Source organism: Eurosta solidaginis, chromosome 5 (assembly GCF_040869045.1).
Source record: "Eurosta solidaginis isolate ZX-2024a chromosome 5, ASM4086904v1, whole genome shotgun sequence".
Taxonomy (NCBI): Eukaryota; Metazoa; Arthropoda; class Insecta; order Diptera; family Tephritidae; genus Eurosta; species Eurosta solidaginis.
The window spans coordinates 204,279,333-204,295,590 of record NC_090323.1 but is presented as its reverse complement, the minus strand read 5'-3'; the positions used below and the strand labels follow the sequence as shown (position 1 = coordinate 204,295,590).

The 16,258-nt window shown below is 35.6% G+C and overlaps 1 protein-coding gene across 2 annotated transcripts in view; it reads left to right on the top strand.

The window, feature by feature from the left end:
• The first annotated feature begins 4,006 nt into the window (after positions 1-4,006).
• The window catches only part of CAH2 (Carbonic anhydrase 2), a 53,954-nt gene continuing 41,702 nt past the window's right edge, over positions 4,007-16,258 (top strand). The window contains exons 1-2 of one of the 2 annotated variants that reach the window (XM_067787651.1): positions 4,007-4,259; positions 9,510-9,858. In XM_067787651.1, coding sequence (XP_067643752.1) covers positions 9,810-9,858 — 49 coding nt within the window. In that variant the 5' untranslated portion in view covers positions 4,007-4,259; positions 9,510-9,809. Of the gene's footprint in view, positions 4,373-9,509; positions 9,859-16,258 lie in introns of both variants that reach the window. The other variant, XM_067787653.1, reaches the window with a different exon arrangement.

The following is a 16,258-nucleotide window of genomic DNA, read 5'->3' as shown; positions in this document are numbered from 1 at the left end:
TTAAAACTGCTGATCTCGATATTCCCACCCCTATCCCAAATCTTATATACAATGTGAAAACAATATTTTGGTGATAAGTAAATTCGCCTTTAGGAAATGTTTGTCTTGTTACGCTACGAATTCATGTCTTATGAATGAGCAGTTTGCTTGAACCTCTGAGTAGTCGCGCAAGTCATATGGTTGCTGAGTCATGCAAGGCATTTGCTGGTTTATTTTTTCCCAAGCAGTCCCAAAGTTGAATACAAAATAAAAAAAATTCTATCAATTGTTCACAATATCAGTATACGAGTATATGTATAAATATGTATTATTTATACAAATATATATACCAACATACAAATGAACACCCAAAAGGCATTGAGCTGCACGCTTTTGCTTTCAGTATAATTGCTTTTATGTGTGGCATTATCTTATTGTTAGCTGCAGCTGATTCTCATATGTTGCAATATCTATCTACCTAAATGTGTGGCACATTCAAGCTAAACTCATAATGCCATTGACCCAGTAGGAAAAATTGAGGTAACGTAGCGCTATGGATGCTTGTGGTCAATAAACGGTTTCAGCATTCTATGAGCTCCGACTAAATCAAGGATTGACTGGTTGCTTATAGATTTATACCAAAATTTTATTGATATAAAGATGGAATTTGAAGCTAGTTGTATCATATTCCCCAGTTTGTATGGCTTTGGGTGTGGATAAGTTACTTTTGTGTCGACAGGTCAAAATTTTACCGAAAGACTTTTCTGGCCTTCAGTTATTCTACTTGTTTTATCCGGCACTTTTCCAATTACTATGATGAGTTATATCAAAGTCGAAATACCCTTAGTATCGGGTTCAAACAACATCAACATATGAGGCTAAACCCAAGTGGAATAATTATTTGATGGGCGTAGTAGAATCTGTGGGAGCTGCAGCAGTTTTCAGTGCAAAAAGCAAAGTTTTGAAGTCAATCAGAAAATAATCTGCTGTAACGATATCGATGTATGCTCCCTGGAAAGCAAAGTGGAGCATTGGGGACTAGATTGAGCATTGAGAAGATATTGTTCCCTTCAGCTCGGTAGGATCTGGAGTTTAGATACTCCATTTGGAAAATATGTTATTAAGTAATACATATATAAATCGAGTTATGAATATTGTAATGAATTTGCTGCTTTCAACTACGAGCTCTGCCCAATATTATTGAGGCGTTCCCGTGTTTCGTACCATAAGGCTAATTTACGTATTCTCAAAGGCGACACGCTTTCCGTACATTATAATTCTAGACTAGTCCATTCTTATAACATAAATACATCATACAAGGCAAAGAGGAGATACCTATACATCACAGGAGTCTTCAAGCATACGATTCAAATGGTCTACAAGATTGTTGTTTTGTAATAATGTTGAATAGTATACGAGTTGAGAATGTTTTCTTTCGACTTTATAAGAAAAAGCTGAGGCGAAATCACTTCTGCAGGATCAGCAACTTAGTTTCAAAAAGCTGGGCCAACTTACTTTGTGGAATTGCAACAAAAAAACTTCAAAAGATAGCTAGCATGGCTACAATGGCCCTTAACCATGAAATTTCATTCCGCAATGAAAAGATGTTGCACAGATAAAATGCTCTGCAGCCTATATAATTAATATTCCTACTGGGGCCTACCTATGCATAAACATGCACACATAGACTTACTTACACACACTGTGTTCATAGTAGTGTATGTGGGTCATTCCATGTACATAGGTAAGAATTGGTTTCATGACAGTCTAAAGTAGCGTTAGAGCATAATGGGTCTCCACAACTTAGAGTAGGCGCCAGCACATGCGATGTACGAATGTAGAGACAGGAATTAAACAGACTATTAACAAAAACCTTATATGGTTCTTCGATAAACCACCGGATCAAACGACATTACTAAAGACACGAGACGACTTCTATTGTACTTTTTTTAAGTCTATCTATAATATTGACGATGAATCTCAAAATTCGAATTTGTGTATTAACCACTGCTTCTAAAAGACTGGAGGCAGGCTTATAACAATTGCAGGTTGTCTTTCTCTCCACTTAGGACGTCACTGAGGCTGACGACAGAGTTGAAGGGAAAAGCGTTGCTATAATATAAAGATTGAAATCTATGGAAATTATTTCTTATGGAAAATTGTAAAAGTGGTCAGCGTGCCAGGAATGTTTAAAAGCTTGTATAATATTAGAAAATAAAAACTGCCTCCTGCCCAGCATAGCTTAAAGCGATCACTCTGCCGCCAGCATAAGGCTTTCAGAGGCGTGAAGTAGGCAAAAAACCTGACCGCCTTATAGCAGCGATCTGAGTTCTCAAGCAACCTACAGCTCGTTATTAGAGCTATCCAAGACGCATGTGAAATAGAACAGTAATAAATTGTTTGGCCCTGATCAACGGAACGTCACCTTCGGTAAGATTGTCAATCTCAAAATATCTGAAATCAGAAACAACCTGAAACACAGAAGAAGCACGCAGGAACCAACCAGATCAGACGCACAGCCTAGTGGCTGCTACTTCTATCAAACAAGCACATACCGCTAGAAAAATAATATAATGATATAGTAACATAGCGATAAATTTTTGATAACAATCGGTAACTCATCGGTAGCACGCCGATGAAAAGTAAGATAGCTTTTCGATAAATAGTCGATAAATTTTCTGGTATTGGTAACTTTTCGATAAGTAATAGGTTACTTTTTTATAATAAATCGATAACTTTGGTGTATAAAAATTGACAGTACTCCGGAAAAAATTGGTTACTTTTCGATAGCTTACCGATAACCTTTAAATAAGTAATCGATAACAAATCAAGAACGTTTCGCTTACATATCGATAACTTTTAAATAAGTAACCGATGACTTTTCGATAATAAATCAATATCTTTCTGATAAAAAACCGATTTGTCGTCATTAAAAAATCGATATCACATTTATAACACGAGGATGCGACTGCTCGATAACTTTTTAACAAGTAATCGATGACTTTTCGATAGTAAATCAATATTATTTCCATAAATCGATATCTCATCCATAATCCCTGTTATCAATAGTAACTTCATATCGATAAAAATCGATATCTCATCTAAGACCTTTGTTATCGAAAATAAATTTATAACACTTATAACATGCGCCCACACTTAGTCCACGCTCGTATGCTGTATTTCCCCTACCGTGAGCAAGAATGTTTACACGTCAAAAAAACTTAGCTAGTAGATTATTTAAGGCTTTAGGTATTTATCTGCCAAGCTTCATACAGCGCCGTCCATCTTTTCTAGCGTAATTGAGTAACAAACCGCACCTTCCCCCTGGCGAATCCTGTTTCTTTAGCAGCCGAGGCTCTGGCGACCCTAAGTTCCTTATCGAAGTACCAAATCGTTCTCGAGATAGTCGGGCTTTTACCTTAATGGTGCTTGTTACCAGAACGTACCGGGTCTATAACTGGCAAAGGACCATCAATATCGATAACATTCTCCAAAACCTTCGGGGAGTGCTTATATCGCTACAACAACAGCAACAATAAAAAAAAGAACATTTTCATATTTGGACATCCCAACATCCAAAACATTCACTTTTAAAAAGCCCTAAAGAGATATCATCTTCTCCAAACTATTTTCAAACCTAAAGTTTTCAATTACTATATTTATCGATTTGACATGGAGTTACCCACATGCAACATTGCTTTGAGCCATCGATAAGCCACCAGTTTCACAAGTTCATCAACGCCTTCCAAAGTCATAAATACCCCAGCTGACTTGGTTTACGTGTATGTATGCATGTATTTATGTATGTATGGGTGCACGTATCTATGTATTAATATGGTATGCCCCATTACTATTATTGTTGTTATGCTTTCAATTTCAGTTTTTAGAGTTTGAATGTGTGTTGTTGTTGTTGTAAATATATATATATATATTTTTTTTAACACAGCTTAAGCTAGTTGGCCCAAGCTGGTCGTGCGCATTGCGATTTTTTTCGAGCTCACTATTAAAGTGCGCGTCTTAGTGAACAGTCGGTCTGATGGTTGTGGTCAGTTAGTTTACCATTTAAATTTGGCTTTAATAGTTTAGCTTGGAATACGTGCTGTTATTAAAAAAAGTTGCAAAACAAAACAATTTCAAAATTTGTACACAAACAAAAACTTAATAAATTGTAAAAAAAATTATTTGTGTGATTTCTGTGCAAAAATGTTGATGAGAAAAAAACAACAAAGTGCTTGAAACGAATATTAGAAAAAGCATTGTGAAAAATCAGCACTTACCATGTAATGGTATTTCCTGTCTCCAGCTCAGTCTGAATGTTGTGGAAGACGCAAACCGTCTAAAATTGCAAGCATTGTTGTTGCCATCAATCGGTGCCGGTAGCAGCTGGGCAAACGTAAATTATTGTCCAGTTGTGATATCTCACATAAGGAGATATTTAAATAAATATTGACAAAAACTGCAACAAACAACAGCAACAAAAATCACTATAAATAAATAACTTATAGTTGTATATACCCAGTTGCTAATGTATATATAAATTCTCGAGTCCCTAAGTTGTACGCAATGAACTCTAATCGTCAGCTTTGCTTTAAATTTGATACAGAAATAGCGTATAACCTTGGTGCTTTAGACTACAAGTCATGGCACATGACACAATTGGAATTTAGTGCATGCCAGAAGAAGTGTAAAAGAAACGGATCTTTTAGAAAAAATCGTATCTATGTTATGAGAGATAGATGGTGAGGGATGAGGAGAGCAATGGAGAAGAGTTTTAGAGGTGGCGGGAGAGACTAGGTGACTGCAAGCAAAATGTGTATTAAGTGGGACTTCAAGATGACGAACCCGCCGACTATCTTCAACAAGTGTTAGAAAGAGCCGATAGAGGCAGATTTTCTATTTTTAGAGGTACAATAACTAATCATGAATATTAGTTGTTATTGCTCAATATTTAAAAACAATTTTAAAGCAATTTTTTCACCTAAGTTTATTAAAATCTTAAGTTTATAGAAATCTCTTCCAACAAATTTCTCCTGGGAGTGGAATTCGAACTACACACCTGCTATAATCGACCTGCTGACAAACATACTCAACCAAAGCCACTTTTTGTTGTTGTACAACTTTTTCCCAATTGCCTTTTGCTGCATATTTTTTATTATTACTTACTGAATTGGCTCTTCCTGTGCCCGTTTTCTGCGCTCGCCAGGTCAATGCTCCAGCTATTAGGGGCGGCAGAGTTGCAGCGCTCGAGACTGCAATTAAGCTAGGTCCTAGAAAATTTTTAGTATTTGCCAAGAAGACAGAGTTATTCAGTAACATAAGTCCTGACATCTAATTTGTGTACTTCCGTTTGGTCGTCAAACAAATTCTGGTAACACTATGGACACATTCAGTCTGTGTGAGGTCCTTGCGACCGGCCAGTTCAACCGAACCTAACATACTTAAGTGGCGCTTAACCATTTAAACGGTTATAGCCTAACATCAACGTAAATCGTAAATTTTAAACATTTGCCTAGCTAGTCAATAAAAAAAAAGAGTTCATCTTTATCCGAGACTCGTTTGGAGTCTGATTTTAAGCCCAGTGCATAACCCACTTAGCGGGGATAAAACATTTATGGTACACATTTATATAGCAAGCCGCGTGATTCAAGACAGATACCCGCTTGCAGTCGCACCTCAAGGCAGATCAAACGCTGCTGATGAAGTATCTCCCGCTAGCTGGCTACCCAGACGATACTAGACCGCAAGCGACCGAAAGTAATGAGTTCAGGAATAAGGATCCGATGGATGGGATGCTGTCTTGCGCTGCTACGATTAGAAAATTTAACATTTACCCGGCGTGCCTAGCTGCTATTTAAGTCCTAAGCTCAGCTTAAACATCTTTCAAGCAATTGCCATCATCCGTAACTTGGCCATATTGTTATTTTAACGGCGAAAATTAACAAAGGAACTTACAAAATCAGCCATACTCGCTGGAAGGGTCTACCAAAGCATCCAAGAATCGTCTCTGTGTAAAGTGTAAAACAGTTGTCTTCGTATTCTTCCTCTTGTAGCAATAAAGACACTCCGTAACGGGGGGCGTTATCTTTGATGATGGTCCTTTGCCAGGTATTGATCCAGTATGTTCCAGAAGGTAACATCAATCACGTACTAGCCCGACCAACTTGGGTACGATTTTATGTGAACAGGTCGAGCCTTCCAAGTCTATGGATTTTAGTATGATCTTTATGTCTGAAGTATAAAGATATTATGTACCTCTCGTGGTAGTGTTGTAAGCGTTATTCTACGACCTCGTTTTCTGTAGTCACGGTAACCATATTGCGTTTGTCATCGATTGCCAGATTGGCTTAAAAGTCGACAACGTCTTCTTTTTTTTTTCTCGAAGCACTGTTGGCAAGTATCTTGGGAATTTGGTTGGTGGATTCCATAGTCTTATCTAAATATGTTCAGGGTGGAACTGCTTATCACGTTGGTGGCTTAGCTGATTACCACTCGTTCCTTGATTTTATTTTCCAACCCCTTCAGAAGGTCCTCACATGCTTTTCGGGTGCACGTAGACTATAAGTATGTTAAAAAGATCGGCGCCAGTGCAAATCTTAAGCTGCTTGCTCTCTTCTGGCCTCTTTCCCCTAAGTCGATAATTCAACGACATTGAATAATGAATCCCTCTATCATTATTCAACATCGTATTATCATGAACCGTTGTATTATTTTTACCTGATAGTGCTTTATATACTTCTCGCCATATTTTATAGTTGCTCTCATAAATTCAGCTGGGATCGCATCCCTGCTCGGGCGCCGTGTATGAGCGATTATCGAATCCCCACGCACGCGCATAAGGCTTGAGGTGTTAGAAGAACAGCGGTCCCAAGAAATAGGGTCCAGGATGACCTGGCTTAGTAGTATACGAGGGAGAGAGTAGTTGATTGCGGAAAGTGTCGGGGACTACTTCAACGGTATGATGATCGGTGGTCGGCGACAATTGGGTAGACGATCGCAAGAGTAGCAGAGAAACTAAGATCTGTCTAGGGTCGTAAAAAGCAAAGAGAATATCGGGACAGCAAAAGTTGTGTACCATCTGAGCGGCCGAGTATTGAAATGGCAGTGTCTGAGCATAATCTGAGAACTAAAAGTTTAACTGAATAATAATTTGTAAACGGACAACAAAAAATGTTCAAACGTCATCAATACTTTAGTACTGATGATATAAGCCAGTCGGAAAACTTTGTAAAACCGCCGTGAAGCTCTATCCTGAGGAGTAGTATCTATTATCGAAATATAGTGCGGCAACGGAGACTATAGCTTCCATCAACTAGCTCCCCCTGCCTTTGTTATCTATCATTGGGAAGAACGAATGTCCTATGTAAAAATTCTTGTCGACTAGTGTCGTTTATATACATTTTTTGCAAATTACCGTTACATATGAAATCAAACGTTTTGTGATTTACCGCTTAGTTAGGTTGAGCGAGCTTTTGACGAAGCGAGTAATTTTGTTTAATTTTCTATGGCGAATTTTGTTTATTGTTAATAGGTGCTTGTTTGTTTACAACCATAAACACTAAAAAAATATAAAATTTTTAAATAATGCCAGAATAATTTAAAATTTGGTTTTTTACAATTTGACCGTTACTAACCTTGTTCCGATATTTCATTTGAAAATGCCCTACATTAGCGAAGTCGACAAATCGTTGAAGTGCACTGGCTTATTAGGTGAAAACTAGGCTCAAAAGCATTCAGAAGTCCATACTAAGTTTAAACTTCACCCTAGACGAGCTCATTCGCATGGAGTGCATCTAAAAATATGAGTTTAATTTTTATTTCATTTCATTCCTGGGTTCTATATTTTGAATTATATATATTTGTGCTACATCCCTGGGTTAGACATATAAAAGGATGACTAAAGATCCAGCAGTCCGTGATCTTGCCTGTGTTTCATCGCCGCGGTTTACAAAGGTCTTGTTTTTACAATACCTGGAATCAATTTTGTCCAGCCGTGCCGAGTCCTTCGTGGCCTCAGCCGAGGCGCAATAACCTTGCTAAGGTTTTGTCATCGTAATGCGTATGGCATTTTTATATACCCTCTGGGAGGCTATATAACGCTCATAGTCCCTCCTTGCATAACGGAGGAAACGCGTTCGTGCTCGTAGGTAATGGACAAGAAATTGTGCACGCTAAATGCAAACTTTTCTTTAAAGACCCTCATACTGTCTGTAGATTAAATGGTAATCTTGTCGAATAGGGTCAAGGTGTTCGTTTTGGATTTCTCTGTGGTGAATTCATCTCCCTCTCCTACTACATCATAGAGTATCAGATGAAGATCCGTCATTTTTACCATCTCCTTATGTTGGTAGAAATATTGATTAGCAGAGGGTGCACACCTTAAAGGGAGGGTCCGTCACAGTAGCCAGCTTACCGCAGTAAAGCCCTTAATACAACCCACCTTGCTCGGACGGTAAAGGAGTGGACCGAGCAGCTATTCAATAACTGTTCGCCACCCATCAAGCCGTTTACACGGGTAAATCTACAACTTGGTTTAGGATGATATTGCTGCGATAATCCTTATATTTCGCGCAACAACGGATGGTATCTACACACTGATTTAGGTCAACCGGAAAAATCGGTAGACTTAACCGAAAAAAGAAATGTAAATTAACATTTCTCATCCCTCCTTCCATCCATCCGTCAGCCTATCCATCCGTAGACGCATCCTCGCATGCTTTTTGCAATACCCTTCATTTGAAGAAACGTATTATTATGAAATTTGATATATTATTTCTTTTAAGCAAAAGTGAAATTCCTACAAAAAATGCGCGTAATCGCCTTGTGACCACGCCCACTTTTTATATACCAAACATTTCCCATAAATAGAATTCCTCGGAATTTCAATATCTAATAAATGTTTTCGGGCATGGCTATAAGAAATACGAGACTTTCCTTCTAGTTTCTCTCATATTGGAATCTCAACGAAGTTTCCAATATGAAACATTAGCCCCTTCACCGCATTAAGGCTACCAAGAATGAAAAGCTCAACTTAAAGAAACTGGTTATAAAAATTGTATGGGAATTTTGTTAGCAAATTTTGCTACTCATTTACGTCAAAGGAGTTTAACAAAACGGAAATTTACTGTCTCGTATTGTATGCGTATTTTTGTTGTTGTGGCTGTTGTTGTTGTTGTTGTTTATAATTTTCCGTCAACTATGTTTAACATCAAAATAAAAATACTAAAAATGCATGCAACTCATTGACAATTTGCATGTTGATTCAGCTTAGGCCTGTCGGTTGACTAGATTTTGCGCTCATTAACCGACTGCAAATATAAATAAAATGCAATATAAAGATCACATCCATATACACACTTGTAAATATGTGCATGTATTCATTTGTATAGATTTTTAAATCAATATTTATATATTTTCAAGCTAATCAGTGCCATTATAACTTCAATCTACAAATAATGTTCCTGTGACGAGCCATTTTTGAAATTATAAAATTTAATTAGATTTTTGGCTTTGTTGCATGCTTAAAAAAAAAGTACACTAAACAGATGTGCTAAAAATTAAAATAATATTAATTAAAATAAAATAAATAATAAAAAATAATAATAAAAAAAAACGTGCAACAAATTGTTATCTCAAGCTGTACTACTTTAATATTGTGAAAGACCGATGTGTAATTTGTGTTACCGTAAACAAACAAAAACACCAACAAAACAATTGTGAAAGTTTGCTTTATTAATATGACTTTAAAATAAGTTGAAGTACACACTTAAATTAGTCAGTTACAAATATCCACACCAACAGTCACTGTCATATCACTTCACTTCTTTGCCATCATGCGACCTTTGATTGTTGCGCTGCTGCTCACTTTAATCTGTTTTGATGGTAAGTTGGAAAAGTGTCATTGAAATGTTAGTAAAAAAGCAAAAACTTCAAAAAGTAAAAAGAAGAAGAGAAAAGCCAAAATTATTAGCGCATACAGATAATGTTCGTGCTGTTTGTTGTTGCAGCATTGCGTTTAATTTGTATTATATAATAAAATAATTTTAAAAAAATTTTTAAGTTAAACGGTTTTATTGAAAACAATATTTACATCAAGTAATAATAATACTAAATGCTAGAAAATAATTAGGTAGGTCCTAGGTACTAGTCATCACACTCCTCATCAATCTAGGGCGTTGATCAGACAATTAAATAAAAGCGTTGGACGCGTGAACTTTCTTTACACATTTCTTTATAATTCTGCTACGTATTTAGTTTGTTGGTGATATTATATTTTTAATATACAAGCATATGTATGTACGAAGTGAACACTTATCTTTAATCATATTCTGTTTCATAATAATTCTGCAATTTATTAAATATACAAATGTACATGTTAACTTTTACTATAATTTCATAAAGAAGTTTCCTTGTAAATTTGCCTAACGACCATCTACATACATATCAGAAATCGAACACAACAACGTTCGATTACATTGGGCAACATGATCGTGTTCAATGATCCAACTTGCGTAAACGAACATAATCGACATTGATTTAAAATCAGGGACGGAAAATAATAATTATTTTTTTTTTTCGGAGTCGAAAAAGTCCTGGTCAAAAAATTGTCCTAGGTGAAAATGTTTGAGTTCCCAAGTATCCCTATAGCAATATCATGTCGAACCATGCATCCTTTTTATTTTTCGAACTTTTTCCATAAAAGTCCACATATAAAAGTTAAATCTGTATTTTTATTTTTTTAGTCCGATAGAACTAGTTAAACTCGGACTTTTAAAAATAAAAGTCCCGAAATAAAAGTTAAATCAAGACTTTTACTTTTTAAGGCCGAAATAAAAGTCCCGCTTGATAACAAAGAAACGGCTTATCCGAATTAAAAAAATTTGGTACCAATCGATTCTCCTAGATTCCTAAAATTTAAAACCTATGGACTTTTGAAAATTTCTGTTAATAATACTAGAAATTTATCATAAACAAACTAGATCGAAAATCTCGTACTATAAATGGTGAACTTGCAGTGGATTTTTGCAATAAATTTCGTTCCAATACAACTATTAGAGTGAAAATTGGTAAACCGCATTCTGCTATGATAGGAAAGCTATCCAAGAAAAGAAATGGTCGTAATCGGTCAGTAGCCACGCCTCTTTTTGTATTAGAAATTTCCGCACAGAACATGCAATATTTGAGTATCTAAAGAAGCCACGTTATTTAAATTTGGCACGTAAATTACTGCCATTGCCTGTAGTTGATCCACATAATTTTTTTGGACAATGGGCCTGGCATCAACTAATTTCCAAATAAGATTTTTTGGACTTTCAAGTGCGATAACTCGTACATACTTTGAGCAATATTTTTGCAAATTGGTAAGCGAACTTCATATTTGTATTTGTACATGCCGACGGAAAAGGTTTTAAAACCGAATTAAAGTCACACCCACTTGTATATAAAGATATCAAAACTGGCTACTTGAATTCATTGCTAAGTACGTGAATATGTCGGAGTTATTTCGGGACTATTGCGGGATCATTTGGGGATCCTTCCGGTATCATTCCTGGATAACTTTCGGGATCCCGTCAGAGTCATTTCCGGGACTTTTTCGAGATGATTTTGGGGCCCTTCCGGCATAATTTCTGGATATTTTTCGGGATTTGTCCGGGATCCCGTCGGGATCATTTCGGGACTATTTTGATATCATTTTGGGACCCTTTCCGAATCATTTAAGGACTCTTCGAAATCGGTAGTTCAGCACACATAGTTTTTTAAATTAAGAGTTTGTATGGCCATGGATTTGCTGCAAGTTATTCATAATTAAAGTTCGGTATGTTTTATTTTTAATATCTAACAGCTTTTTCGTTCCATTTTTGACTATTTTAAATGAATCCTGTAACGAACTGTTATAGCTATAACTACCCTTTTTGTAATATTTTAACCAGCTAAACACACGAAAAAGCAACACTATTTTCATCTAAAAAATTCTCTTTGGTTTTAGCTAATTGTAGTTTTACTCCTTTGTTCTATGAATAGTAATTCCTTCACCCCTGTTATATCAATTAATTTAACTTAAAAACAAAATTTTAACTTCTTGGTCAAGGCTGCAAAGATAAATAAAACACCATATATTTTGTGGTATTATAATTTATATAATTGGTCCATATTTTGGTTTCAATCTGAAACCATCCTCAGGACTAGAAAAACACAAAATTACGAATAACAAACATTAGGCATTTGCAGCAAATCCATGGCCATAAAAGCCCATAATTTAAAAAATCATGTGTGCTGAACTACCGATTTCGAAGAGTCCTTAAATGATTCCGGAAGGGTCCCAAAATGATATCAAAATAGTCCCGAAATGATCCCGACGGGATCCCGGACAAATCCCGAAAACTATCCAGAAATTATGCGGGAAGGGCCCCAAAATCATCTCGAAAAAGTCCCGAAATTACCCTAACGGGATCCCGAAAACCATCCAGAAATTATACCGGAAGAGTCCCCAAATGATACCGAAATAAACCGGACGCGAGCCCGAAAACCATCCATAAATGATCCAGGAATACTCCCGAAAAAGTCCCGAAATATTCCTCACGGAATCCCGGCCGGATCCCGGACGGATCCCGAAAACTATCCATAAATGATGCCGGAAGGATCCCCAAATGATCCCGAAAAAGTCCCGAAATGACCCTGACGGGATCCCGAAAGTCATCCAGGATTGGTACCGGAAGGATCCCCAAATGATCCCGTCAATAGTCCCGAAATTACTCCGACATATTCACGTACTTAGCAATGAATTCAAGTAGCCAGTTTTAATATTTTTATATACAAATGGGTGTGACTTTAATTCGATTTTAAACTTTTTCCGTCGGCATGTACAAATACAAATATGAAGTTCGCTTACCAATTTGCAAAAATATTGCTCTAATTATGTTAGAGTTATCGCACTTTAAAGTCCAAAAAATCTTATTTGGAAAGTAGTTGGTGCCACGCCCATTGTCCAAAAAAATTATGTGGATCAACTACATGCAATGGCAGTAATTTACGTGCCAAATTTAAATAACGTGGCTTCTTTAGATACTCAAATATTGCATGTTCTGTGCGGAAATTTCTTTATACAGAAAGAGGTGTGGCTACTGACTGATTACGACCATTTCTTTTGTTGGAAAGCAGAATGCGGTTTACCAATTTTCACTCTAATAGTTGTATTGGAACGAAATTTATTGCGAAAATCCACTGCAAGTTCACCATTTATACTACGAGATTTTCGATCTAGTTTGTTTATGATACATTTCTAGTATTATTAACAGAAATTTTCAAAGGTCTATAAGGTTTTAAATTTTAGGAATCCAGGAGAATCGATTGGTACCGAATTTTTTTAATTCGGATAAGCCGTTTCTTTGTTATCAAGCGGGACTTTTATTTCGGCCTTAAAAAATAAAAGTCTTGATTTAACTTTTATTTCGGGACTTTTATTTTTAAAAGTCCGAGTTTAACTAAACTAGTTCTATCGGACCAAAAAAATAAAAATACAGATTTAACTTTTATCTTGGTCCAAATATATTTAAAGTCCAAAGTTAATAGTTTTGCAAGGACTTATATTATAAAAGGAATAACAGTTTCAGCCCCTGTCTAAAATCAACCAACTTATTGTATGTGTGAATATAATCAATTCAGGCGTTTGCTCGTTTGCCTGAACCGCGATTACATTCATCGGAATGAAAAGGCAAATATGAAGACTCCATGCGTTTGAATATTTGCATGATTCTTTAGCCCTTACGTCACAGCGACATGCTACATATTAACATACATATAAACATTGCTTACGGTTCTGTTTGTTTGCCGAACTAAACGATACTAATTCTAGTGCTTTGATTTTATTCTCCACATTTCAATAATGTTAAATTTACAGCATTTTTTCGAAGTATACACATCCTATTTTGAAATATAATGCAAATTTGACATTATTTTCCATGTGGAAAACACATTATTATAATTTAATATCTACATATCAAAAACACATTTCAAAAATGTAAAATTCAAATTATTTGATAAATGAAAAAATAATGTGATTTTCACATTTTAAAATGTAAAAAACACATTAGTGTTTTTTCCGTGTAGATATGACTTTTTAAATAAAATTTTTTTGTACTCGATCAGTTTTTTTCTAATGAATTTTATATAGGTATACGTTAGATCTCATGCATAGGCTCAAAAAGCATGAATTCTACTTATTCCTGAAGGAGGTACTTCGGTTTTTTTTTTATCAATTTATCTATGATTAATATCACAGGAATGCGATTCTGTGGCTTTTCCTAATGTTCACATGTTGTTGAAAATCTTGTGTACGCTTCCGGTAAGAACGGCAACGAATGAGAGATCTTTTTCAACTCTTAGGCTGATTAAAAACTATTTTAGAAACACGATGAGTGAAAATCGATTGAATGGCTGTGCATCACTAAGCATCCATCGTGATCAAATCGTTACCGTTAATGAAGTTTTAGATGAAATGGCAAATAAAAGCCGACGCATGCGCTTGAGATTTTAATGTAGCCTTTTTTATATCATATTCTAAATACACGTACTTTAATGTTAAAGCTAAAGACAACATTTTTTTTATTTATTTAACTGAAATTTCTTTTGAACCCCTCCCCCAAGGCAATTTTGTGGCTACGCCCCTGGTGTGATGACTAGTACCTAGGACCTACCTAATTATTTTCTAGCTTTTAGTATTATTATTACTTAATGTAAGTATTGTTTTCAATGAAACCCTTTAACTTGAAAATTTTTTTTAATTTTATTTTTTAATTTAAACTAAATTTTCAGTACTTCTTGGGGTTGAAATTTATATTTTTTTGGTTTTCATGCGGTTTTTTTTTTTTTTGTGTGTATCCGTCATATGCTTAAAAATATTTGCCCGTTCACAAAATTCATAACCAATTTTGAAAAGTAAACAATATTGTCAAAACTCAAAGGTAAATAATAAATAAAATGCGACAACCGCAAATCTGTTTCCACTGCTTGTGGTTTGATGTTATTTTAGCAAATGAAGCTATACATAGCGACATTTACTTTGTCAAATATTCGCGATATTACCCTCATTGTAATTTTTAATGGTTTAGGATCCTCAAATTCATTGCTTACTTACTGGAACTCTTTATTCTGGTATTGTCAACTCTCAGTATTCACAATTAATTATCTTTATGTCATATATAAGATTTTTCATCAATAACGAGGAAAACTAATAGGCTGGAGGATACCTTCAGATAATTTAATTTTACTTTTGCTCTAAATTGTTAAAAAAATCTATAAACGGACACTTTTTGCAAATAAAGTAAAAAAAAAATCAGACGATTTTACGCTTGAGAACGTCGTATCTGCCACCTTTTACAATTTGTTTACTGAGAGAAAGTCAGTGAAAAAGAGGAACAATCTGGAAAGTGTGGGCTGGTAAACCAATTTAAAATTTGATTTAAAATTTGAAAAGGATCGTGGTTACGCCCACTCAGGCAGCGCTAACATATCTAAAGAGCTTGCATATCATACCGGAAGATATCGCTGCCGTAATATCAAAAAGGAATTCAGAACGATTGGAAAAATAGCGAGGAGGGATCAAAGTTAAGAGCCCAAATATTGAAAATAATTTTTCATATCAAATAACCACAGCCAGTTATGTAAGTGTAAAAAGCAAAATCAGAGGAAATAAAATTTTTGATTACGAAGTTTAAGATATTTCAAGAAAACAACAAATGTAAACCCATATTTTCTTCTGGAATGTGAATAGTAGGACCCTGAAATAGTCCCCAAAATCATCACTGGCAGGACTCCGAAGTGATCCCAAAATTCCCGAAATCGACTTCGAAATCATTTCATTTTACTTCACACTCACCACGAAGTGATCCCGAAATAAGCTCCAAAATCAACCGGAAGTTAACTAAATAAACCTTTTAATGGCCCCGAAGATCATCTCAAAATCACCACGAAGTGAACTTCCAATGCCTCTCATATAACCCCAAAAAGACCCCTCAAGGATGCTGAAATAGTACCCAAAGATCATCTCGAAATTACCACAAATTTATCTTCAAATGACCACGGAGGTGCCCGAAAGAGTCATCAAAATCATTCCGAAATAGTATTCCCAAATAACTTTCAAATGGTCCCAAAATAGTCCCTAAGAATCCGAAATTACCTCGAAATTATGCCGAAATAATATCTAAGGCCCACATATTTATAAAAACATGTTTAAAGACTTGAGCTTAGATTTTAAACCACGCATCGGTTTAAGCAGTTTTTCAAA